The sequence below is a fragment of the Vulpes lagopus genome, chromosome 9 (assembly GCF_018345385.1).
Source record: "Vulpes lagopus strain Blue_001 chromosome 9, ASM1834538v1, whole genome shotgun sequence".
Lineage (NCBI taxonomy): Eukaryota > Metazoa > Chordata > Mammalia > Carnivora > Canidae > Vulpes > Vulpes lagopus.
In genome coordinates, this window is record NC_054832.1 from 36415314 (window position 1) to 36442902 (window position 27589).

The 27589-nt window shown below is 37.9% G+C and overlaps 1 protein-coding gene across 13 annotated transcripts in view; it reads left to right on the plus strand.

Annotated features, from left to right (window-relative positions):
* RGS22 (regulator of G protein signaling 22) overlaps window positions 1–27589 on the plus strand; it is a 128628-nt gene that overhangs the window by 9190 nt on the left and 91849 nt on the right. For 11 of the 13 annotated variants that reach the window (XM_041769722.1, XM_041769728.1, XM_041769729.1 and 8 more), the window contains 2 exons: window positions 12706–12768; window positions 24803–25024. In XM_041769722.1, coding sequence (XP_041625656.1) covers window positions 12706–12768; window positions 24803–25024 — 285 coding nt within the window. Of the gene's footprint in view, window positions 1–12705; window positions 12769–13216; window positions 13307–24802; window positions 25025–27589 lie in introns of those variants that run through there. The other 2 variants (XM_041769732.1, XM_041769737.1) reach the window with 2 other exon arrangements.

Below are 27589 nucleotides of genomic sequence, written 5' to 3' on the forward strand. Positions count from 1 at the left end.
CCTGAGCCGAAATCAAGAGTCAGACACTAGCCCCACTGAGCCACCAAGGTGCCCCTCTGTAATAATTAGACAATAACTTCCCATTACTCCACCCAGGCTTCTGGTTACCATTATTCTACTTGCTGTCTTTATAGGTTTGACTATTCCATGGTACCTCATATAAGTGGAATCCTATAATATTTGTCTTTTTTTGTCTGGCTTATTTTATTTAGCATAAAATTTTCGAGGATCATCCATGTTGTTGCACAAATCAGAATTACATTCCTTTTAAGGCTGAATAATATTCCATGTATGCATATACTATATCTTGTTTATCCTTTCATATGTCAATGGATGTTTGAGTTGTTTCTACCTTTTGGCTGTTATGAATAACACTGCTATGAACATGGGTGTATAAAATTTTGTTTGAGTCTCTGCTTTCATTCTTTTGGGCAAATACTCAGAACTGGAATTGCTGAGTCACATGGTAATTATATATTTAGTTTTTTGAGGAATGCCATTCTGTGTTCCACAGCAGCTGCACTACCTCACATTCCCACCAGCAGTGTACAAGGGTTCCAATTTCTCCACATCCTCACCAATACTTATTTTCCTTTAAAAAAAAAATTGTAAAAAAAAATTGTAGCCAATGTAGTAGGCATGAAGTGATGTCTCGTTTTGGTTTTGATTTTCATTTCTCTTACTGCACGTGATGTTGAGCATTTTTTCTTGGGTTTGTTGACTATCTTTTTTGGAGAAAAGTCTATTCAGGACCTTAGCCCATTAAAAAAATTTGGATTGTCTTTTTCTTGTTTATCAGATATATAATTTGCAAATTTTTCTCATATTCTGTAGGTTGTCTTTTTCACTTTCTTAATAGAGGTCTTTGATGAACAAAATTTTAAAATTTTCATAAAATCAATTTATTTTTTCTTTTGTTGATCATGCTTTGGTGTTATCTAAGAATCCATTGGCAAGTAACAGGGTCATGAAGATTCATCTTATGTCTTTTTGTAAGTATTTTATAATTTTAGCTCTTATGTTTAGGTCTTTTATTCATTTTGAGTTCATTGTTGTGTATGGTATAAGGTAAGGGTCCAACTTCATTCTTTTGCATGTGGATATTAAGTTTTTATAGCACTGTTTGTTGAAAAATAGTGTCCTTTCCTCACTGAATGGTCTTAGAAACCTTGTTGAAAATCATTTGACCATGTATGAAGGGGTTTACTTTTGGATTCTATTCCAGTGGTCTGTAGGTCTGTTTTTTATGCCATACTATTTTGATTACTATAGTTTTGTAGTAAGTTTTGAAATCAGGATATGTGAGTCCTTTCAAGATGGTTTTGGCTATATGGGGTCCCTTGAAATTCCAAATGAGTTTTATGATGAGTTTTTCCATTTCTGAAAAAATAATGTTATTGAGATTTTGGTGGAGATTATATTAAATCTGTAGATTGCTTTGGGTGTTGTTATCATCTTAACAATATTGTCTTCCAGTTCATAAACATGGTATGTCTTTTCATGTATGTATGTCTTCTCTAACTTCTTTGCAGCAAATATCTTTGTAAATGGAATAATTTTCTTAATTTCCTTTTTGGATATAGGTAACTTTTTAATTTCAAGTTTTATGGTTGAAATGTCTGTATGCAGTTGCTAATCAAGACTTTTTAATGATGATCTCTTAAAATTCTTGAATAGTCTCTGTTGGTAAGAACCCGTATCACCTAATAAGAGTTAAAAAAATTTTTAGACTATTTTTTGGTAACCATTCAAAATTGCAAGAGTTGATATTTAAAATTTAATTGTTCTTTTTCTCATGACAAATACAATGTCAAAATTTCTTAGGATAAACAAATTGATTTAGACATCAAAATATTTCATTTCAAATATTTCAAAATAATGATGAAACTATGTTGCAGTATATGCATACAGTTTTTGAGTGATCATCTTCTATCGAGCTTGGGTAACACTACAGGCATACATGAATTACCAATAGAAAGAAATATCTGATATATGTGAAGGCAGAGATTTGGGGTCATCATCTGTAGCCTTCCAGGATCTCCCTTCCCCCCTTCCTCGAAGCTGTCAGCACTTTTGGCCATGCACTGTTTTCTTGGACATCTCAAACAAACTCTTCTGGCAGTTTCATGGAACAGTAATATGCTCTGTAGATAGCTAATAAATCTATGTCCAGCGGCTTGAGCAACTCCTTGGCTATGCTCAGTGTCTTACAGAGGAGCAGTGGGTGTGGGATATAACTCATCAATCACCTTCTCCCAGGGAGGAAGATGGACATGAGTCCTAAACAAGTTGCTCACAACCAGAGGTCACGATCCTGGGACCTCTAGCCATCCCTGGCTGCGCCTGGTTGCCTTAAAGGCTGAAGAGGTCCACTTTGACTTGACCCACTAAATTCCGTTGTCTGTATAGCACAGTGTCATCACATCCTACAGGGAAGCTATGGTCTAGTTACTGGCTTATTTAGAAAAGAGGAAAAAAAAAAAAAAAGACTATGTGTACTTTAGGAAGAAGCAGCAAAAATAAGTGCATCCTGGTAGGTGTGATTTTGGAAATCTGGTCTATTTTATCCACCAATTGATAAGAGTATTCCTAATCTAAAGTGTATCAGTACAGGATTCCACATTGGAAATTAGATGAATGGCTTTGGTTTAATGTGTAAATGGCTTGCAAGGAAGTTTGAAGCTTGAATTATTTTTCTACTTCTCCCATTAGCTAACCTTTACTATGTTTTCCTTTCCACCTTCCTTGCTCATGCATATTTCTCTGTACTCTGCATTATTGCCTCTCATATATGTATTTCTGATTATAGAATTTGACTTTATTTCATTTTTTTTAATTTTTATTTATGATAGTCATACATAGAGAGAGAGAGAGAGGCAGAGACACAGACAGAGGGAGAAGCAGGCTCCATGCACCGGGAGCCTGATGTGGGATTCGATCCCAGGTCTCTAGGATCGCGCCCTGGGCCAAAGGCAGGCGCCAAACCGCTGCGCCACCCAGAGATCCCCTTGACTTTATTTTATTTTATTTTATTTTATTTTATTTTTAATTAATTTTTATTGGTGTTCAATTTACCAACATACAGAAAAACACCCAGTGCTCATCCCGTCAAGTGTCCACCTCAGTGTCCGTCACCCATTCCCCTCCAACACCCGCCCTCCTCCCCTTCCACCACCCCTAGTTCGTTTCCCCGAGTTAGGAGTCTTTATGTTCTGTCTCCCTTCCTGGTATTTCCCAACATTTCTTTTCCCTTCCTTTATATTCCCTTTCACTATTATTCATATTCCCCAAATGAATGAGAACATACACTGTTTGCCCTTCTCCGATTGACTTATTTCACTCAGCATAATACCCTCCAGTTCCATCCACGTTGAAGCAAATGGTGGGTATTTGTCGTTTCTAATTGCTGAGTAATATTCCATTGTATACATAAACCACATCTTCTTTATCCATTCATCTTTCGATGGACACCGAGGCTCCTTCCACAGTTTGGCTATTGTGGCCATTGCTGATAGAAACATCGGGGTGCAGGTGTCCCGACGTTTCATTGCATCTGAATCTTTGGGGTAAATCCCCAACAGTGCAATTGCTGGGTCGTAGGGCAGGTCTATTTTTAACTCTTTGAGGAACCTCCACACAGTTTTCCAGAGTGGCTGCACCAGTTCACATTCCCACCAACAGTGTAAGAGGGTTCCCTTTTCTCCACATCCTCTCCAACATTTGTTGTTTCCTGCCTTGTTAATTTGCCCCATTCTCACTGGTGTGAGGTGGTATCTCATTGTGGTTTTGATTTGTATTTCCCTGATGGCAAGTGATGCAGAGCATTTTCTCATGTGCTTGTTGGCCAAGTCCATGTCTTCCTCTGTGAGATTTCTCTTCATGTCTTTTGCCCATTTCATGATTGGATTGTTTGTTTCTTTGGTGTTGAGTTTAATAAGTTCTTTATAGATTTTGGAAACTAGCCCTTTATCTGATATGTCATTTGCAAATATCTTCTCCCATTCTGTAGGTTGTCTTTTAGTTTTGTTGACTGTATCCTTTGCTGTGCAAAAGCTTCTTATCTTGATGAAGTCCCAATAGTTCATTTTTGCTTTTGTTTCTTTTGCCTTTGTGGATGTATCTTGCAAGAAGTTACTGTGGCCGAGTTCAAAGAGGGTGTTGCCTGTGTTCTCTTCTATGATTTTGATGGACTCTTGTCTCACATTTAGATCTCTCATCCATTTTGAGTTTATCTTTGTGTATGGTGAAAGAGAGTGGTCCAGTTTCATTCTTCTGCATGTGGATGTCCAATTTTCCCAGCACCATTTATTGAAGAGACTGTCTTTCTTCCAATGGATAGTCTTTCCTCCTTTATCGAATATTAGATGACCATACATTTCAGGGTCCACTTCTGGGTTCTCTATTCTGTTCCATTGGTCTATGTGTCTGTTTTTGTGCCAGTACCACACTGTCTTGATGACCACAGCTTTGTAGTACAACCTGAAATCTGGCATTGTGATGCCCCCAGCTATGGTTTTCTTTTTTAAAATTCCCCTGGCTATTCGGGGTCTTTTCTGATTCCACACAAATCTTAAAATAATTTGTTCTAACTCTCTGAAGAAAGTCCATGGTATTTTGATAGGGATTGCATTAAACGTATAAATTGCCCTGGGTAACATTGACATTTTTACAATATTAATTCTGCCAATCCATGAGCATGGAATATTTTTCCATCTCTTTGTGTCTTCCTCAATTTCTTTCAGAAGTGTTCTATAGTTTTTAGGATATAGATCTTTTACCTCTTTGGTTAGGTTGATTCCTAGGTATCTTATGCTTTTGGGTGCAATTGTAAATGGGATTGACTCCTTAATTTCTCTTTCTTCAGTCTCATTGTTAGTGTATAGAAATGCCATTGATTTCTGGGCATTGATTTTGTATCCTGCCACACTACCAAATTGCTGTATGAGTTCTAGCAATCTTGGGGTGGAGGCTTTTGGGTTTTCTATGTAGAGTATCATGTCATCGGCGAAGAGGGAGAGTTTGACTTCTTCTTTGCCAATTTGAATGCCTTTAATGTCTTTTTGTTGTCTGATTGCTGAGGCGAGGACTTCCAGAACTATGTTGAACAGCAGTGGTGAGAGTGGACATCCCTGTCTTGTTCCTGATCTTAGGGGAAAGGCTCCCAGTGCTTCCCCCATTGAGAATGATATTTGCTTGGGCTTTTCGTAAATGGCCTTTAAGATGTCGAGGAAAGTTCCCTCTATCCCAACACTCTGAAGGCTTTTGATCAGGAATGGATGCTGTATTTTGTCAAATGCTTTCTCTGCATCTAATGAGAGTATCATATGGTTCTTGGTTTTTGTCTTGCTGATATGATGAATCACATTGATTGTTTTACGAGTGTTGAACCAGCCTTGTGTCCCAAGGATAAATCCTACTTGGTCATGGTGAATAATTTTCTTAATGTGTTGTCGGATCCTATTGGCTAGTATCTTGTTGAGAATTTTTGCATCCATGTTCATCAGGGATATTGGTCTGTAATTCTCCTTTTTGGTGGGGTCTTTGTCTGGTTTCGGAATTAAGGTGATGCTGGCCTCATAGAACGGATTTGGAAGTACTCCATCTCTTTCTATCTTTCCAAACAGCTTTAGTAGAATAGGTATGATTTCTTCTTTAAACGTTTGATAGAATTCCCCTGGGAAGCCATCTGGCCCTGGACTCTTGTGTCTTGGGAGGTTTTTGATGACTGCTTCAATTTCCTCCCTGGTTATTGGCCTGTTCAGGTTTTCTATTTCTTCCTGCTCCAGTTTTGGTAGTTTGTGGCTTTCCAGGAATGCGTCCATTTCTTCTAGATTTCCTAATTTATTGGCATACAGCTGTTCATAATATGTTTTTAAAATCGTTTGTATTTCCTTGGTGTTGGTAGTGATCTCTCCTTTCTCATTCATGATTTTATTAATTTGAGTCTTCTCTCTCTTCTTTTTAATAAGGTTGGCTAATGGTTTATCTATCTTATTAATTCTTTCAAAGAACCAACTCCTGGTTCTGTTGATCTGTTCCACAGTTCTTTTGGTCTCGATATCATTGAGTTCTGCTTGAATTTTAATTAACTGTCTTCTTCTGCTGGGGGTGGGGTCTATTTGTTGCTTTTTCTCTAGTTCCTTTATGTGTAAGGTGAGCTTTTGAATTTGAGATCTTTCCAGTTTTTGAATGGATGCTTGTATTGCGATGTATTTCCCCCTCAGGACTGCTTTTGCTGCATCCCAAAGATTTTGAACGGTTGTATCTTCATTCTCATTAGTTTCCATGAATCTTTTTAATTCTTCCTTAATTTCCTGGTTGACCTTTTCATCTTTTAGCAGGATGGTCCTTAACCTCCACGTGTTTGTGGTCCTTCCAAACTTCTTGTTGTGATTAAGTTCTAATTTCAAGGCATTATGGTCTGAGAATATACAGGGGACTATCCTGATCTTTTGGTATCGGTTCAGACCCGATTTGTGACCCAGTATGTGGTCTATTCTGGAGAAAGTTCCATGCGCACTTGAGAAGAATGTGTATTCAGTTGAGTTTGGATGTAAAGTTCTGTAGATATCTGTGAAATCCATCTGGTCCAGTGTATCATTTAAAGCTCTCGTTTCTTTGGATATGTTGTGCTTAGAAGACCTATCGAGGGTAGAAAGAGCTAGATTGAAGTCACCAAGTATAAGTGTTTTATTATCAAAGTATTTCTTCAGTTTGGTTATTAATTGGTTTAAATATTTGGCAGCTCCCACATTTGGGGCATATATATTGAGGATTGTTAAGTCCTCTTGTTGGATAGATCCTTTGAGTATGAGATAGTGTCCCTCTTCATCTCTCACTATAGTCTTCGGGGTAAATTTTAATTTATCTGATATAAGGATGGCAACCCCTGCTTTCTTTTGAGGACCATTTGAATGGTAAATGGTTCTCCAACCTTTTATTTTCAGGTTGTAGGTGTCCTTCTGTCTAAAATGAGTCTCTTGTAGACAGCAAATAGATGGGTCCTGCTTTTTTATCCAGTCTGAAACCCTGCGCCTTTTGATGGGGTCATTAAGCCCGTTCACGTTCAGAGTTACTATTGATAGATATGAGTTTAGTGTCATCATATCTATTCAGTCCTTGTTTTTGTGGATTGTTCCACTGAACTTCTTCTTAAAGAGGAATTTTAAGAGTCCCCCTTAAAATTTCTTGCAGAGCTGGTTTGGAGGTCACATATTCTTTCAGTTCCTGCCTGTCTTGGAAGCTCTTTATCTCTCCTTCCATTTTGAATGAAAGCCTTGCTGGATATAGTATTCTTGGTTGCATGTTCTTTTCATTTAGGACCCTGAATATATCCTGCCAGCCCTTTCTGGCCTGCCAGTCTCTGTGGAGAGGTCTGCTGTTAGCCTAATATTCCTCCCCATAAAAGTCAGGGACTTTTTTTCTCTTGCTGCTTTAAGGATCTTCTCCTTATCTTTGGAATTTGCAAGCTTCACTATTAAATGTCGAGGTGTTGAACGGTTTTTGTTGATTTTAGGGGGGGATCTCTCTATTTCCTGGATCTGAATGCCTGTTTCCCTTCCCAGATTCGGAAAGTTTTCAGCTAGGATTTGTTCAAATACATATTCTGGCCCTCTGTCCCTTTCCGCGCCCTCAGGAACCCCAATTAAACGTAGGTTTTTCTTCCTCAGGCTGTCATTTATTTCCCTTAATCTATCCTCATGATCTTTTAATTGCTTGTCTCTTTTTTCCTCAGTTTCCCTCTTTGCCATCAACTTGTCTTCTATGTCACTCACTCGTTCTTCCACCTCGTTAACCCTCGTCGTTAGGACTTCTAGCTTGGATTGCATCTCATTTAATTGATTTTTAATTTCTGCCTGATTGGATCTAAATTCTGCAGTCATGAAGTCTCTTGAGTCCTTTATGGTTTTTTCTAGAGCCACCAGTAGCTGTAAAATAGTGCTTCTGAATTGGCTTTCTGACATTGAATTGTAATCCATATTTTGTAACTCTGTGGGAGAGAGGGCTGTTCCTGATTCTTTTTTTTGAGGTGAGGTTTTCCTTCTAGTCATTTTGCTCAGTGCAGAGTGGCCAAAACAAGTTGTATTGGGAAAAGGAGAAAAAGAGAGAGAAGGAAAGAGAAAAAGAAAAAAGAGAAGAAAAAAAAGGGGAAAAAGAGAAGAAAAAGAAAAAGAAAGAAAGGAGAAAAAAAAGGGTGGGGTGGGGTGGGGGAAGCAATCAGAAATCAAGAAGAAAGAAAAAAAAAAGCATAAAACAAAACAAAACAAAACAAAACAAAAAAAACAAAAAACCACGGGGGAGTATCTTCTGATTCTGTATACTTTAAGTCCCTTGACTTCCCCCGGAACTGGTCCGTGTCGCTGGTCTTCTGGGGGAGGGGCCTGCTGTGCTGATTCTCAGGTGTTAGCACTTGGGGGAGCTGCTCTGCCCCTGCCTGGTGCAGGGCTCAGTGGGGGGTGTTTACCCCGTGAGGCCCCAGGAGGAAGCCACAGTGGCCGGGGCAGCTCTGGGGCCCTGGAGTCAGCCCCCGCAGTAGCTCCAGGGCTCTCCGTCTGCAGGGCCTGGGGGCTCCCGGGCGGGGCCGCTGATCTGCTCAGTTCCAGGCAGGAGCGTCCTGGCTGTCCTGGGCCCTCTCGGCCTCTGCCTGTCCCGGGGGAGGCCGGATCCTGGGCTGTGTCCTGGCGCCCTGTGCTCCGGAACCTGCGCTGTTGGATTCGCGCTCTCGCCCCACAGCCCCCTCCGCGGAGCCGCCGCCCGAGCCCCTCCGAGCTGTTCCCGGAGCCGCGCCTCCCCCTCCGCGCGGAGCTTCTTCCTCCCCCTGAGCTGCCGCCGCTGAGCTGTTCCCGGAGCCGCGCAGCCCCCTCCGCGGAGCCGCCGCCCGAGCCCCTCCGAGCTGCTCCGGGTCCCGCCGAGCGCTGCAGCCCTTAGGGAGCTCGGCGCACTCTCCTGTGGCAGTTCCTCTGTTACTGGCCCAGGGAGCCCGAGGGCATCCCCGCCTTTCTGGGGATCCTGCTCCAATTCCCCGGGAGGCCTTTCCGCGGGGAAGGTTGGTGCAGCTCCTGCTCCTCCGGGACGGGGCTCTCCTGTCCTGGGCACACTCGCCCCGGCCTCAGCCCGGCTCCTCGCGGGGCCCCTCCCCCTTGGAGGCCTTTTGTATCTTTATTTCTTTTTCCCCGTCTTCCTACCTTGATAGAAGCGCGAACTCTTCTCACTGTAGCGTTCCAGCTGGTCTCTCTTTAAATCTCAGGCCGAATTCGTAGATTTTCAGGATGATTGGATGGTTTTCTAGGTAATTTGTTGAGGACGGGTGATTTGGAGACCCTGCTCTGCCGCCGTCTTGCCCCTCCCCTCCCCCCTTGACTTTATTTTAAATGCCATTTTCTCCACTGGAGTCTCTTTTGATTCCTCCTACCAGATAATATGTCTCCTTCCTTTGAGAGGAAACATTTAATATTGTAATTTTCTTTTGGTATGTATCATGTTCTTTTGTGGACTGTGGTTTATGTCTGTGTTTATCTTATTTCATCCTCCTTGTTTTTATAAGGTCTTCTTTGTATATCTTCCTCTTTTAGAGGGGCGAACTAATTGTAGTTCTTCTGATTTGAGGGTGCAGCAAAATAAATTTTTAAGCAAAAAAAAAATTTTGCCCACCATAATTAGCTAGCATATATAAACTATTTTGCTTAACCCTCTTTCAGGAAGAAACTTGAGAAGTTTGGACTAAAAACGGAAAAGCTGACTTCACTTTCACAGATGGCACACCTGTAGTACATGAAAAAAACAGGTTTCAAGTGTGTATTCAGTTCTGAAAAAATGTTCCTGCCTTCCATTGCATCATTCTGCAGAGAATCTGTGTTGCTAATTTTGCAGTCAGGTTCATGGAATGATGTAATGGAGGAATTGATTGTAATTCAGTGTTCTTCTTGATTGTACCATTAATAACGGTTACCAGTTTATTGGTTATTCAGAACATATTAATCCCAAATATGGCGACTTTGTTCATTTTAATACAGCCATGTGACTAGATTGTGGAGGCTTTACTGAGAGTAACTAGGCTGCTGCTTCAGATCAAGGCCTTAAATTTTTTTTTAAATAAAGAGTTTTGAGAATAAAGGGTTTATTAAGATCCTTAATAAATAAGGATAAATAAGTAATAAGTGAAGGATTGAATAAAGATTCTCATTATGACGAAATATCTGAATTCATTGGACTAGAAACTTTAGTAGGAAGATGTGCTTATTTATTTAGAGAAATGCAGGTCTTCCTGTGAAAGTGCAACAGGAGGATGGAGCACACTGCACTCAGAGACCATGCTTGCCTCTCTTGTAGCACTCCCCCTAATAGTAGCACAAGTGCTGGTATTTCATATGGGGAGAAAGTACGACTCAACTTCAGAAAAGAAATACAGATTTTGATGTTTTTTGAACACTTTGAGTTTCTGTGCTTGTGAATGCAAACCAAGGAAATGCCCTACAATGTGGCTGGGTTTCGGGGGGACCTGAGGTTGCTGAGAGCAAACCACTCACCAAGGTGTTGAGGCAGTGCTCCTTAATATGAAGGTTTGGGGACCAGACCTCATATTAAGGAGCACTGCCCCAACACCCTCCTTGTTGAGATGAGTTTGGAAATCGAAAGAAAACATTCAGAAACTTTATGATATGGTGACAGTATGTTTGTATCTATTGAATTTAATAATAAGCAATTGGTCTTTTGTCTTATGTATATCTTTTGTTTCCTAGTTCATTCGTCTTGCATTTTACAAGTTATTTGTTTGAAACTTAAGGATTAGGGAAAAAAACAAAAGACTTACTTCATCACATAGTTTAGAAATCATTGAGTTAGAGTCTCTGAGAAGGGTGAGGCATCAGGAAATGAAAATATGAATCCAAGGATTATCTAGAAGTTTCTGGCTATGTGTGGCTGGCCATATTCTAGGCAATATTTAGGTTCACTTGATTCTGTGAAGTATACCTTGTGCTTTATAGGTGAAATTTAAAAGTACAATGCTATTTGAGAAAAATTAACAAGGGACTGTACTCCACTACTGTTATTAATTAAAAATACTCATGCTTCCCATCTGAGGATTTTTGATCATGAGCCCAGAAGTGCAGTTTGGCCACCCTTCTTGTAGCACAGTGCCTTCCATCTGGGAGATCCTAAAAATATTTATTAAGTTCAGTTGATTTCTTTTAAGAGTTAGCAGAAAATAGGTAGTTCACCAAATAAAGTCCAGAAAAGTAATTTTGAAAGGTAAAATTTGGAAGCCTTTTAGTTGTATACAGCCTCCACCAAATGTTATCTGCCTTGTTCTGCTTTACTGGATCTTTGTGAGTCAGAACTTTGAGAATATATTATTGAGGCACTGCTTTGAATGTAGAAGATTTATGAGATCCTAAGTTGTTTGTTGTTGTTTTAATCAGTTGAGATTTTTTTAGTAAACTGAATCCTTAATTTGTTTTTTGAAAGCTCACAGATTTTTAGTAAGTTCCTTGATATAAATCCTATGTGGGTGGCTATTTATTTATTTAGAAAGATTTTATTTATTTATTCATGAGAGAGGCAGAGACACAGGCAGAGAGAGAAGCGGGCTCCGTGCAGGGAGCCTGATGTGGGACTCGATCCTGGAACTCGGGATCACACCCTGAGCCACAGGCAGACGCTCAGCCACTGAGCCACCCAGCTGCCCCCTATGTGGTTCTTTATAGCTCTATTCCAGTTGTACTACAAATACTTAAATTACTCTGAAAAAAAATCTATTTTCCAAGTTAATATGCTACAGTATTTTCCTTATACTGCAACACTCTACTTCAACAAATTTTTTAAATTGGCCATATAAGAAGAAAATAATCAGCCATATGGAAATAATAGCATTGTGACATATTGTCAACTTTCATGTTAGATTTGCAAAGTGGAAATATAATTATGAATAACAAAATAAACACATGTTCTATATAACAGTATGCCATGATGTGCTTTTGACACAATGGAAACAATTGCTAATAAAATAAGGTGTTTTATTTGGAAGAGAGAATTTGTTCTTGGCAGTGGCTTTCCAATTTTGCCAATTTTAAAAGCGACTATGTTGGTGGGTGAGATAGTTACGGAAAAAAATATATACAATCTTTGTGCTTAGAATAAATACATTATCAAAGTTTTTTCATGCAAAAGTGAAGCAACTCAAATTCCTAAAGCTATCTCATTCTGGGAGGAAACAGTAGAATATTTTCTTTCCTCAGTTTATCACTTCCACTAGCAATTGAAGAAATTTACATTCTGAATTTCATTTTAACTTCAAACACTGGTTCTGTCTTTATTGATTCTGCCATTATTTTTATGAAATATATATAATATAAATGTGAATAATATATATACACAAATGTATAAAAATAAGTCTGTGGGAAATTTCCCTTGTGCAGTGTTTTGTGTACTTCATTCCATTTAAGTGTCGTGCTATATTTTCCCTGTGTTTTGTTTTCGGCATATTAGCAAAATCTTTTATGAGTATACTCCATTCTGTTTTCTTATTCCTTCCTTCCAGAGAGTGTAGCACTGTATTCTGTTTATAGTGAGGATTTGCTGTTGATAGACTGAAAAAGATCTGAAAATCTACCTTATTATCTCTTGATATACAGAATTAGAGAATAATATTGGCATGTTATAAAACATTTTAGTATAAGCATGATATCGTGTTTTATATTTTTGCAGGAAGATTCTTTGGCAACAGATGATTTCCTTGTGGACTACTTTAATGAATTCCTAAGCCTTCCAGTAAGTGTATTGTTATGTTCTATGGACTTTATTATCAAAGCAAAATGTTATAATCACTGGGTTATCTTGTAGGACAAATATATCAGGAATAATATTTTTTAAAACTATGAATTAAAGCCTTTAGGTAAAGTTTATGTCTTTTTATGGAGTTAATCATTTGGGTTTGCATCATATTTAGGAATTATTGAAGAAAACTGAGTCAGTTGTACCACAATAAAAATGAATGAGTGAGTGAATGAAAGAGAAAGCTGGAATTTCTCTAACCATTAAAAGTCTTCTGTACAAAAATTAAATAAATAATAATAATAAATGAATGTGGATAAACTAGGAAAAAAGTGTTCCATTCAAAATCTGATGCTGTTGTATTTGGCATCATTTCAGGCTTTGAACAGAGGTGATAAGGATAAAATATCAAAAGAAAAATTAAGAAACTATTTCTTGCTTCCAGGCAATTATTGACATCCCCTTGGAGAAATATTAATGTGGAATTTGTGTTTAAGTCAACTAGAATTTTATATCAACAGTAAAGAAGACATAGGTGGGTGCCAGATAATAGATTTTTAGTCTTAGAGAGTGGTGACTGATAGACTAGTATTGGGGGATGGTGGGAAAAGTGAAATGGGAGTGCATAAAAACACACTGCTTAGTAAATAAAGTTAATCAGGAATGTCAGATAAAATATAAGAAAAGGTTTTCATTATTGGTTATGAAAATGCAAAAAACTTTTTTTAAAATTTTATTTATTTATTTGAGAGAGAGTACATGGGGGTGGGTAGAGAGTGAGGGAGAAGAAGACTCCCCACTGAGTGGGGAGCCTGACAGGGCTCAAACCCAGGACCCTGAGGTCATGACCTGAGCTGAAGATGCTTGACCAAGTGAGCCACTAGGCAACCCCCTCCACCCCCACAAAAACACTTTTTATTACCATATTTACCAGGGAAATTTTGGAATATAAATAAGTCACAAGTTATTTTGTTTTGTTTTGTTTTTATTTTTACTTTGTTTTTAAAGATTTATTCATTTATTTGAGAAAGAGAGAGAGTATGGGAGCAGGGGGAAGGACAAAGAGAGAGAGAGAGAGAGACAAGCGTACTCCTGGCTGAGCAGAGAGCCTGGGCTTGATCCCAGGACCCAGAGACTATACCTGAGCCGAAATCAGGAGTTGGATGTTCAACCGACTAAGCCACTTAGGCACCCCACAAGTAATTTTAAAGGGAGTGGGCCATGATAGCCTCTAAAGCCTAGCCACTCAAAATGTCTTTTGAAGGGAAAGTACTAGAGGCCTTTCCTTGCCTGGATTAGTTTTTGTATATATGTACGTATCTATATATACGTGTTTGTTGTTTCGTCTTATTTTCCTTTTTCTTTTCTTTTGTTTTTAAGATTTTATTTATTCATGAGAGAGGCAGAGACACAGGCAGAGGGAGAAGCAGGCTCCATGCAGGGACCCTGATGTGGGACTTGATCCTGGGACTCCAGGATCACTCCCTGAGCTCTCAGCCATTGAGCCACCCAGGGAGGGAGGCTCTCAGCCACTGAGCCACCCAGGCGTCCCTTATTTTCTTTTTTCCAAAAGAATTTGTTTTCTCTCTTCCTTTTGGCCCACCTAGGCCTCTGGAGCCATTATGGGGGTTAGGTTGAGACACCAAACACACCTCTTCTTTTCCAGCAACAGTCCTGGGTGATATTATAGGATACCTGATGGGTTCTTGTTTGTCTGATTTTTCAACTTTCACCAACCAGTTGTATATTGGGAAAACCCCGGCAGCATCATGAAACTGTCAGAATTTTGTTCTTCCAGATTGTGCAGTCTTTCGTTTTGGCTCTGCATTCTCCATTCTTCCTCCAATTTTTGTGACATTTTAAAGGGAAAAATCTTTGCATTGGATCTGGTTTCAGCTTCTTAAGATTTATATTTCATCAACTCAAGATTTGTGATTACCCTGACTTTTACTTGTTCCAGGACATAAATTCCCCTACCTAACTTTCTTTTTTTAAAAAATCTATTTAAAATTAGGGAAGTGACATAACAATACTAGATAAAATTTACCTTAAATGTAAGAAAAATTCAGCCACAGTCCAGCCATCCAGTGAGGATCAACATTATCATTTTTGTGTGATTCCTTTCAGTGTTTAGGTGAAATGACAGAGTGCCTCTGCAGTCATGTGTTCATCCCACCCAGCAGACCTCTGCAGTTTTACCCTTTGAGTATGTCCCATGCAGCCCACCTGGGTCACTCTTGTCCTATTTTCTGTTTCTCCAAATCCTTCCACTTTTACATTTTCTCTCTCTCCCCTCATTCTCTCTTTCATTCCATTGCATCTGCATATGGTACCATGCAGTCTACCTATTAATTACCCATGCTTCATGCCACAAGATAGGAGAAGGGGAAATATGGTTATAGGTTTCCAATAAAGAATTTGGGGACAGACAGAAGAAAGAATGATGGATTCTCAAACCAAGTTCTGGGCAAGATTCTAGAACAGATTAGTAATGTTTGGTTTATGGGCACTTAACTAAGAAGTAGAAGTCAGCATGAGTTTGCTGAGAATAAGTGTGCCAACTGATCTCTCTTTTTTGGAGTGTTTTAGACAGGCATTTTAGGGGAATTGCATAAATTTAACATATTATGGTTTCAGGAAAGCATAATAATAATAATAACAGCCACAATAATAATACAAATAAATGGAACCCTGTTACTTCCTACTCAAAACACTCAAAAGTGGCTTCTCACTACACTACAAATAAAATAGTATATGTGATCTGGTTCTTGCCATCTCTTGGTCTTTATTTCCTATGCCTCTTCCCCTCATTAGTTCTTTCCCAGCCTAACTGTCCCTGTTCGTATTTCTCAACCATGAAATATGCCAAGCATACTCAGAGGCCCCTCCAGGCTGGGGTGTTCTTCCCTGAGATACTCGTATCACCTTTTCCCTGATTTAAGTCACTTCTGTCCAGGAAATCTTCCCTCCCATCTCTAGCTAAAATAATACATGCTCCACTTAGGCTCATTTATTTGTCTCCAAACCCCTTATCGTTATCTGTGAAATGTGTTTTCAAATATTTGAACGAATTCTCTAACTATAACCAGTAGGGGTTGACTCTTAATAGCCTAACGAATCAAATCCACATTCCTGGCATGGAGTTTAAGATCTTTGCAATTTGGCCTCTATCTAACCTTCCTGGTTTTACCTCTAGCTCCATACTGCTTATGTCACCGTGTGGGATCTTTCCTGTCTTGGGCCACCCCTCCCCCCCACACCTGTTCTTCCTGTGCTCATCCTGCAGTGTAATGGTTAGGAATGGGAGTGAGGCAGAACTGTTTGAGTCTAGCTTCTCAGCTTACTACCCATGTGATCTTAGACACATTATTTAATTACTTAATTCCTTGGTTTCCTTCCCTGTGAAAACAATGTGCCTATCTTATAAGGTTGTAATGAAACAAGGTAATGTATATTAAGTGCCTGGCACAGAAGTAGTGTTCTTTCTCTTTCTTTTTTTTCCTTGACTAGCTAGACCATCTCATCTTCCATTCCTGAAACATGAGAGGCATTCACTCCATAATGAGACTGATGGATCATCATCAGTCTAGAGAATAATCTTCTGCACCACACAAATTTGTCATTGGTGTTGACTTTTCAGATTATTTTTATCAGGGTCTTAGATGAAATGTTGCAAGTGAACTAGTGTTTTTCCAGCTTAAAGTCACTCAGCTAATAGGTGACAGGGTCCACCCAGGTCCATACGGCTTAAAAACTTCTTCTACTACATTGTAATGACTATAGAACTGACAGCAGTGGGATGAACTGAGAGTTTCAATAACAGAATCTGGTCTTGTTTTTCTTGTGGTAATCTGAAATGGTCTAAAACAAACCTAATGTGTCTTTAAGGTGCATTAACAGAAGTATAGTTAAAATCAAGAAAAATATTAGTCTGGAGCATAAAAGGCACCTAATAAATGTTTTTTTGAATCATATTGAGTTGTCAGACCATATTTGGAATATTGTGTTCCATTCTTGGTGCCATGGGTTAAGAGTTGCTCTGCCAAACCAGGCTTGGGGAGACTCAACCAATGAACACTCTTGAAACCACGTCAGATGAGGAAGGGTTGAAAGAAGTGTGGATGTTGAACCTGGGTTGGGGAATGGGTAGAAGTGTTGAAATGGATCAGCTTTTTCCAATTTTTTTTTTCTTTTTCCAAATATTTCAAGGTCTGTTTGAGGAAGAGGAGTTAACTTGTTCCATGAAGCTAAAGGCAGAACCAGGGCCAGCGTTTATGAGGATATTTTTTCCTAGAAGAAAGATGGTTTGAAGTTTGCTTCCTAACAGTAGAACAGAACAATAGGGCTAGCATTGGTCACAGGAGTCAACTTTCTGTCATTGAAGGTATTCAGATAGATTGTTTTATGGGGATATATGTATCAGGTAGGAAATTAGATTTTTCCAGTGAAAGAAAATTTGATTGATAGTCTCTATCTTTATCTCAGGAGCTTCATTGTAAATTTCCTGGGGCCAAGGATAGGTCCCTTTCTCCTGTATCTCCCAAAGCTTCTTGAGGATGATTGTTTTTTATTTGCAAACCTTCAAAAAAAAATCTTAAAGATTTTTTTTGAAATAAACAAACCTTTTAATCTTCTGCCTCCCTCCTCTACCATCTCCACCTCCATCCCAAAGCCCCAATAATATAGGCCTGAGATAGAGAGATGTCAATATAGATGATAATATTCTCAATCTAAAAGTCCTTCAGTTATCTAGATTTCTGAGACTTGTCCATCTTCTTACACATCTGTAGTGACATGGTGGCAGACCTGGATTGTGGCAGCAGTGGTTCTAGGAATCAGGCTTCTGGCTCCCCCCACCTCCTTCTTTCCATTACTCCATTATACCCGTGGGTTACACTGTAAGATCCAGAAATTGATGGCTGGTAGCCAGCCTCCATGTTATTTTGATGAGGGGAATCCAGGACAGTTGCTGCTTTTATAAATGATTATGGCACTTTCCAAATCCTAGCTTTCATAACTTCATTCTGTTTATTCTGGTGCCAGGTTCATATTCAGATATTGTTTTCATTTGGTGTCTGGGAGAGTTTTTTTTTTGTTTGTTTTGTTTTGTTTTGTTTTGCTGTCAACTCTTTATGGGTAAGTGTTTGCTTATTAAGTTTTCTTCTGTGCTATAGTGTGAAACCTTTTTTTTTTTTTCCTTTTGGTTTTGTTTTGTGTGTTTTATGCTCAGTGACTGTTGTGGGATTGGGTAGATGAGCCCACATACAGATTTAGGTTGGTCCTCTGTGGGTGGTTTAGAATGTTTGTGACATTTATGGTTTGCAGAAGCTGAAGGGGTGGCCTGTTCCATACCCTCCTTGCAAGGATAGGTATGTCATGTGTTTGCCAGACCATGCTTAGCTATGTGCTTTTGGAATTTTACCATAACTTCTTTTTTGGGACTGATTCTCCACACTTTTTTCTTTAATCTGTAAACTATTATAATTTCTTGCAGCTTTATGAAAGATTTATATGTTGGATGGATTGTTGGGTAAAGGGAAAGAGAGAGAAAGAAAGAGAGTAGAGATTTAGGGTATCTGTGGCATGAAGGGGGATGAAGGGCTTGGGGCTTCCATTGCCAAAATTTAAATACTCAGAGATTAATATTTAAGGGTGTTGATGGAGTCTAGGTAGTACTGCTTAGTACAGTGTTTATGCCTTTGGGTGTTTTTTTTTTTTTTTTTAAGATTTTATTCATCCATGCAGGAGAGACAGAGAGAGAGAGAGAGAGAGAGAGAGAGAGGCAGAGACACAGGCAGAGTGAGAAGCAGGCTCCATGCAGGGAGCCCAATGTGGGACTCAATCCCAGGTTTCCAGGATCATGCCCTGGGCCGAAGGCAGCGCCAAACCGCTGAGCCACCGGGGCTGCCCTCCTTTGGATGTTTTGACAAGCCTTGTAGCTCTAACGTAAAGCACTCAGATTATCTAATGTAACTCATTTTATTAACTTAGGATATTTTCTATGCATTTTATGTAGCACACTATTCCTTTCATACCATTGGTGAATATGTCCAGTAAATAGTTTATAATTAAACATCTAAAATGACAATAAACCTTAGATCGACAGAAGTCATTGGTAACTTACTTGTTATAGTCAAGTATTTGACTATAAGTCACATGTTTTTCATTCGCCGACTAGGATGCATGTTTTAAATACAGCTTTGGAGCTCAATTAGTAGAGACAGAGTTGGAGCAGAGATGAACATGTATTAAATTAACCTAGTCATTAGTTTTTAATTTAAATACTGTTCAGCTAAATAATTTGGCACCCGGTAAGTTTCAGTGGTGCTCTGCTGGCAGTTTAAGCACATCACTAATTATTCACAGGTTTTTTGTTTTTTTTTTTCCCCTCTTCTTCTCAGAGAAATGTGGAACCAGCAATTTATTGTGGTAAAAATACTTTCATGCACTTACTTTTTCTGTGAAAATATTTTTCACACATGGATGACTGGTACTACAAAGTTAGCTTTCATCACCTTCAGGTCAATTCATTTTAGAACATTGGGAAAATGATACCTTTGAAATAAGAAAATTAAGTAAGGGAAAGAGCAGTCTGCAACAGCTTGTGGAGAATTGGGTTTGAGGCTCAAACTGAAGATTTTTCCTGTCATATGATTTAAAAGCTGAGCATTCTCTAAATCAGCTGAGTCAGCTTTTTGGGGGGAACGACTGACTTTCTACATCATTCATTTCTGTCTCCCCCACCTTACATGTGTTTTATTGTCACATGCTAAACTAACTGTAGGAGTTTTGTGGATAGGCTGAGAAATAGTGAAAACAAAGAACTTGTTGCATGAGAGAAAAAAAATTTTTAAGTAGACAACAGGAAAAAAAAAAAAAAAAAAAAAAAAGTAGACAACAGGACTTTGCATAATAAAGACCAGGGTTCATTCTTCTGTGTACAGAACATAGATGGCCAGCCCCTCCACTTACGTGAATACACAGGTAAGTCTACATGAAGTAGTGGACAGAGGTGGGCCTTGAAATTTGTCTTAACCTGGCTTCCCATCATCCTAAGGCAATGATTCTCAAACTTGAACATGCATTAGAATCACCTGAGGGTTTAAAAAAAAAAAAAAGAATCACCTGAGGGCTTGTTAACAAAGAATGCTGGGCCCCACTCTCAGAGTTTTTGATTAGATAGAGGGATGGGCCTGAGAATCTGCATTTCTAGCAGGGTCCCAGAGGATGCTGATGTTCCTGGTCCAGGCACCACACTCAGAGAACCGGAATTCAAGAGAATAAGTTGAGAGTTATGCATATAATAGAAAATCCTAGATGAACTCATCCTTTGCCTTTCTCTCCAGGCTTATATCCTATTATTCCCCTCTTAAATAGTAAGCTTTAGCAATGTCAGACCACTTGCAGTTGATCAATAATACTTGTGTTATTACTCAAAATGAATGATTTGTGTTCAGTAGAGAGAGTGATGGTGATTTCAAGAGTGAGGATGATTTTGTCTGTTGTACTAATCCATAAACACACATATACCAGTCCATGAGCATCCTGACAGGGTGTGAGGTGGGGATGAGAATCTGCTGTTCCTTTAGGGGTCTCTTCCTGCTTGCCTCTCCCAGTGTAGTCAGCTGATCATGCTGAGGGAGATTACATACATCTTTCTGTATAACATGAGCTTTAAATACAAGACCTCCATTTCATCTGATTCCTAACTGAAGAATCCATGACCAATTTCAATACCAGAGGAAAAACTCTGAACAGCTTCTTGAGAGGTGACAACATTGTAATTTATGGGTATTCTCAAGGATTTCAAGGGATAATTTTGACCAAACATGATTTCACATTATGTGCCCACTGTAGAGCTCATTGCCTTGTAGGATGAGTCTTTACTGTCTCTGTGTATTTACATATCTTTCTTCTTCTCTTGGATCAGCATGACCTGAGGGCAGATCTGTGTCTTATTCATTTGGGGCTTTGTAGAGAATGCTCTGGATTGGCTCACTCAATGTAGCAGTATATCATCTATCATGATATCTCATTTAACAAGGATTCAATAAATACTTATGGAATAAATGAGTAGAATAACAAAGGAGTGGAATTAGATGATCTTATTAGAAAGCAGAAGATACTCATTTTTTTCCTGGGAGACCATCATAGTCCAGTGGAGTATCAAATATGGAAGGCACCTTGGGATTGTTTAATTAAAATCCCTTTTATGATTAAAAAAATCTTGGAAAAACAAAGTAATTTTACTCAATATTGCTTCCATTTAATAATTCTGCATATCCTTTTCTGGATAGATTCTAGTTTAGCCAAATCCCTTTTAAAGTACAATAACTAAACTAGATAAAATACTCTAGTATTACTACCATAGTCTCTGTGGACAGATTTCCTCTTCAGCATTTGCATGTTACACAAATTCAAATTATTTCAGTTTTTGTTGAATCTCTTCATCATAGAGAAAAATGAATGACCATGTATTGTTCCTGCAAGGGCAGAAACAGTGTTTTATTCAACTTATATCCTCTCTGCTTGGGACACCAGTTGGCACTAGGGAATTCAAATGTTTTGTTTTTGCTGAAATAAGTGAACTAGGGGAAACTTTTAATCAGTTATTTGCCCATTTTATAAACCTGGAATCATTGTGGTGTTAAGGACCTCTAGAGATCCACTGGAAATCATGGCTTTTGAAGAAGTAAAACACTTATTTCGCCATGGCAAAGGCTCTATCACATTTTAGTTCCACTGAGATAAATTCTTAAGTTTAAAAATTGTAAATATTTTAGCTACATCTCTTTTTAAAAAAGTAAATAGGGTCATGTCATTTAATCATGAACACAATTAATTATAGCTTTCCTTCTGTTGTCTTTGTTTTGTTTTGTTTTGGTAAAATACTTCTGTGCAATGTGGAAAGATCTTCACTTTCATCTGCTTATGCCCTGACTTTTCCTTCCTCAGGATGGACAGATCCTGCCTCTTTCCTCACTTGACTTGCTTCAGAATTCAAGTATTTCATGCATAAGAGTAGCAGGATCTAAATCACATATGAAACCAGAACTGTAAAGGATCTGGGTGATACAGTTTTTAGTCATCCAGATTCTGCATTTCAGGAAGTTGGAACAGATCCCAAGTGAGCTAATCCACAGCGTCTGCTGACACCTACTGAAATTTTGCATCAGCCCTGGGTTTAAAGCAGTTTGTAGTTATGAACCCAGAGTTCTACAGTGAGCTCACTAGAGGACTTGCTATAAATCCATGAAGAGATCCCCTAACCTTTTTCACCTTCAGTTTTGCTTTGTTAGTTGAAAATGAAAGTAATTGCTAACTACCTGTCTTAAAACCTGCCCTTAGCCCCTGTGAATGCTGGGGACAGTAACCCACCCAAGAGAGTTAATAATTACCACACCAAACCTGGCTATGATGTCAGTAGCACTGAGGTAATGGCCATCCTCCCCCGAGCATGGTGATGGCTCTGCTTGTGGATGTAAGCATACTACCTCACCAACCCAAGAGCCAGCAAAACTCCAGACTGCTACAGGGAGATTCTTCCTAAAGCCCAAATCAGGTTATATTACTAATTTAGGATTTTCCTACTCCACCCTATTTCCCAAAGGATCAAGATAAGCCTATGCTTCTTAAAATGGCATGCAAAGCCTTCCATGATCTGGTCTTATCCACCTCATCTACCTCAAGTCTTTCCTCTGTTCCTTTAACTATTTCAACTATGACTATTCTAGTTAATATTCTAACTGCATGGAACTGCTTAAAATTACCCACATGCACCATGCTGCTTCATGCCTCTGTGTCTTTACTGGTAAAACACCTTCGTTTGAATCCCAGTTCCACTAGCTTTGTGGGCTTATTGCTTAGCACAGTGCCTGACTTAGAGAAGGTGGTTAGTACATGCTAGTTTTATCATATGTGAGGCAAGATGATAGTAAAGAAGGGGAAATATGTTGTCTTTGGGACCAGATAGACTTGTTTCAATGGCCCTGATGCAGCACTTTACAGTTCTGAATCCATGGCCCATCATATAACCATCCTAAGTGTCCACTTACTATAAAAAGTGATCACAGGAATGTGGAAGGATTCAGATAGTGCATTTAAAGTGTCTGTCACCCTCCTGGCACATGGTAGATGTCCAGTAAACTGGTTTTTGTTACTGTTATTATTTATACCAACTGTACAGTAACTATTTCCTACTGAGTAGGTAACATTGGCTACTGCGGGGCTCAGTGTCACATGTCCTATTTATTTATTTATTTATTTACTTACTTATTTTATTGGAGCATTTTTTTTTTAAACTTGTGTAGCAGGAACTATTTTATTTCTTCATAGAACTAACTAATTGGCATCCTTTGCTTTGGATTATCACAGTTTTGTGTTCCTCTGTCTACCAGGTGTGAGGGTAGGAGACTGAAAAAAGGAAAACAAATAAAGGCCAAACCTGCTCTATTTTTCCTTGGATCCTCAGAACTAGAAGAAATCTTTTCCAGATGGTCTTCTGCAATCTACGGCACCACTTCCCCCTCCCCATAAATACATAATAACATAAATTAATGTTTGATGTCTGTTCTCTCCCAAGTTTAATTCAGTTCCTTTCTCCTACCAGTTGAATCTTGTCTCTGATATCAGCAGACTCATTTATCTGTTTAATCTAGTGATAGTGTAATTCAGAGATAGTATTTGACATTCAGGTAAGTGATGCCTGTTTGAATCTCATGTTTGAAAGACAGATGGAATTAAGTATATTTATTGAAGAAACCTTATACACAATTTATTGGTAATTGTTGGTATTTGTCCACTGAGCTATATTTGTCATTTTTGAAGGGAAATCTTAGTCCTGAGGCCTGTAGGCCTGTAGACTGACATTCATATTGAACTCTACTGTTCGTGCACTTTAAATTCCTTAGGAGGGGAGACCATCAGACTTTAGAGATGTGATGTTATCTGACATTAGAAGAATATATATATATATATGTATATGTATATATACATACACAGATATGGATATTTATACATATGCACATATATATTTCTAACTCCAATTTTATGACATCCTGCCATTATTAAATTTTAACTATAGTATGTCTAGTTATCTCTTAGTAAAATTTGAAAGAATTGATGCTCTCCCTAGGATGGTTATTGATCCAAGGGGAAGGGCTAGATGTCTTCTACTACCTGGCTAAAAATATATAAACTAATCTACATGAATACATGGTTCACTAAAGGTATTCTAAAATAAGTTCATATTCTGAAAAAAGAAACCTGATTCTAGATTTGGAGGACAAAATGGGAAAAGACTGACACTGACAGCCAATCCATTATTTATATGTTATGGAGATGGAGGCCCCAAACATGTTTAATGATTTACTCAGAGTCACAGAGCTACTTATTGGCAAGCTGTCATTCAAGCTCAAGACTCCTGACTATTGTATATTAACTGACTGACTTTAAATAAAAGTTGGCAGCATTTAGTAATTACTGAGAAAAGCTCAGAAATGTTATTGCCTTCAACTCTGTCTCTCTTTTTTTTTTTTCACAGTGAAAGGAATGGTGTTGAAATGGTCTTAAATGAAGAACACATTGTATTTAATTTTATCCTTTTGAGCAGGGGAGACTTTAGCTTTCATGGCTCCTGGGGATGAAAGAGATAACAGGAGTGTTATTTCTTCTTCCTTTACTCTTTCTTCCCTAGTAATCCACCCCCTCCTAAGAGTAACATTGCTTCATAGAGACCGGGTGTGTATTTCTTTCCAGTTCCAAAGAAACACAAGGGTAAGATGTTTATGCAAAGGGACTTTCTGCCATTATACATCCTTAGTTCTTGCCATAAGTACATTGGAAAGGAAGGATAAAATGGGTTCCCTTATCTGTAGTCAAGAGATTTCCAAGCTCCTAGAAGAGCTAATGAATAAGTACACAAAAGTTTGTGTATGTATATATGCTTATATTAAGTGTCAAGTTGTCTTGGAGACAGCGAGTTTCTGCTTTATAAAAATTTAAGATCTATTTCCACAAATTTGTTTTGCAGACCTTTTCAGAGGCAGTTAGATTTAATGTGGATTATGGAGTTTTTGAAATAGTTAACAATGCTCCACAACTTCTAGAAAAGCAACTGAAAAAAATTCTTCGAAACCAGCAACCTCGAAATCCCATCTATGATGTTGTAAGGAAAGGAAAGAATGATATTAAACCAGTTCAGATGAATGCCCCCTATGAAGATGAGACCATTAATGTCAACTACAATATTATGGTAAGAAAGTATGTTTGAATTTGTATCTTCCTAGGTAGATAAAGCATTAAATAAGACTAACATGAAGTCTCTTGGGCTTGACCTTCTGAAATGTCTAACTATATTTATTAAGTTTTATTGTACTTTTACATCATCATATTTGTTAGTTACTGTATCATTCATGTCAAATGGCCAATTTAATCTAGCAGTTTGATTTTCAGTATGAGAAGATTCATATAATTTCCTTTGAATATTTAGGATATCAGGTTAATTTGGAGCAGTAGAAATTTGAGTATCCTTTATAGTTTGTAAGCATTCTATAAAATGTGGGTATACAGTGAATTTATCTGATTTGGATTCTATCCTGACAAAGCAGCTGGGAATTATGACTTCTGATCCTCAAGTTACATTATGTAACTCTGACCTCCCTGGCCTTATTTCTGCTCTCAGATTTTGGATTTTGTCTCCTTAGCATGAGATTAACAACAACAACCCTTGGTTCTAACCTTGGCACTTTAACTTATTAGCTGTGTTCTTGAACAAGTCATTTTGATGAACCTTATTTTCATCACCTGTCAAATGATGCCTTTGCTACCTACTACTTAGGTTTGTTATGTGGCTCAATTGAAAATAAAATGAATGTTTAATATTTCCCATGATTTGAAGTGTCTGATGGAACTAGGCTAAAATATATTCAAAAATTACAACATAGCTCTTTTCCAGCCTGAAAGTTCTTCAATGTGTCTTTTACTGAATTCCAGTTTATTTCTGTTTTTCTTGTTTACTTTCATCAAATTAAGTACATTAATGATAATAGTATTTAAGATACTTTTATAAATACTAAAAATAAAAAACTATGTCATAGCATTGTTTTGAAGTTTAAACAAGAAAATATATTCTGGGGGCAGCTCCGGTGGCGCAGCGGTTTAGCGCCGCCTGCAGACCCGGGATAGAGTCCCACGTTGGGCTCCCTGCATGGAGCTTGCTTCTCCCTCTGCCTTTGTCTCTGCCTTTCTCTCTCTCTCTGAATAAATAAATAAATAATATTTTTTTAAAAAGAAAATATATTCTGAACTATAAAGTACCATATAAATTGTTAACATTTATTCATGATAAAAACTTAACAAAGTAGTTTTAGAGGGAGCATACCTCAACATAATAAAAGCCATATGTGAAAAAACAACAGCTAACATCATCCCCAATGGGGAAAAATTGAGAGCTTTACCTCTAGGATTAGGAATAAGACAAGGATATCCCCTCTCACCACTTTTATTCAACATGGTACTGGAAGTCCTAGCCACAGCAATCAGGCAAGACAAAGAAATAAAAGGCATCTAGATTGGTAAGGAAGAAGTATAACTTTCAATATCTGCAGATGACCCCACCAAAAGACTACTAGAACTGATGAATAAATTCAGTAAAGTTGTAGGATACAAAATTAGTAAACATAAATCTGTTGCATTTCACGCAACTCACACCTAATAAAAACTCATTAAAAAATAAATTGCTTAAACTTGTTAAAGGCTATCCAAAACCAATAATAAACACTGTACATGGAAATACTATAACCATTTCCATTAGATCATAAGAAAAGAAAAAGTATATCTTTAAGCTAATTCAAAATTATTTTAGATTTCCTTGACAAAGTTTAAACACAATAAATGTAATTACTATCAATTTGCAAGAGTAAACTAAATTGTCTTTATTTGTGAATTAATAAATAACTTAAATGGTTTTTTAAACTGGAGTATTACAACAAAATCCAGGAAAATTTTTATGTAAACTTAGCATGTGAGTCACCCCCCCATGAAGTTAAAGTCAAAATAATCAAAAAACAAACCTGGACACCAAAATTATTTCACATGTTAGAAAATGATACAAAGTTAAAAACCAATGATTTAGAAAAAAAGTTTTGCAAGTATGAGGAAAAGTATTTTACTTAATTTCTTACCGATTTTATCCAAGAAAAAGACAAGTAGTCCAATAAAATAATTGAAGTAATTCAACAAACTATTTACAGAGTGGAATTAAAATAGAAAATGAGCAGATAAAAATATATTTAATCACACAATTATCATAAATATGCAAATTGTAAGTACAGCCAGATACCATTTTTTAAGATGTTAAAGTGGCGTATAATTTTTTTAAATTCAATTAGCCAACATATAGTACATCATTAGTTTCAGATGTAGAATTCAATAATTCATCAGTTGCATCTAATACGCAGTGCTCATCATATGTGAAATTGGCCTACAACTTTAAAAAATAATAACATCTAGTGTTGGTAGAATATTAATTGCTACAATCTTTGGGGATTAATCTGACAAAATTGATAAAACTTAAAAGACTGTGACTTATGCCTGGAAAGCCACTTTGGGATTTTTATTCCATACAAATAAATGTGTATGTATAGGAGCTGATTGCAGCATTGACCAGTAGTATAAATATATTATATGTTTATCAATAGAAGAACTATGGAATATTATATGACTATTAGAAAGAATGTGTTTGAACTGTGTCTATTGTCCTGATGAGATAGATGCACATGTTGTGTTGTTCAAAGGAAAAATCAAGTTGTAAATTAAA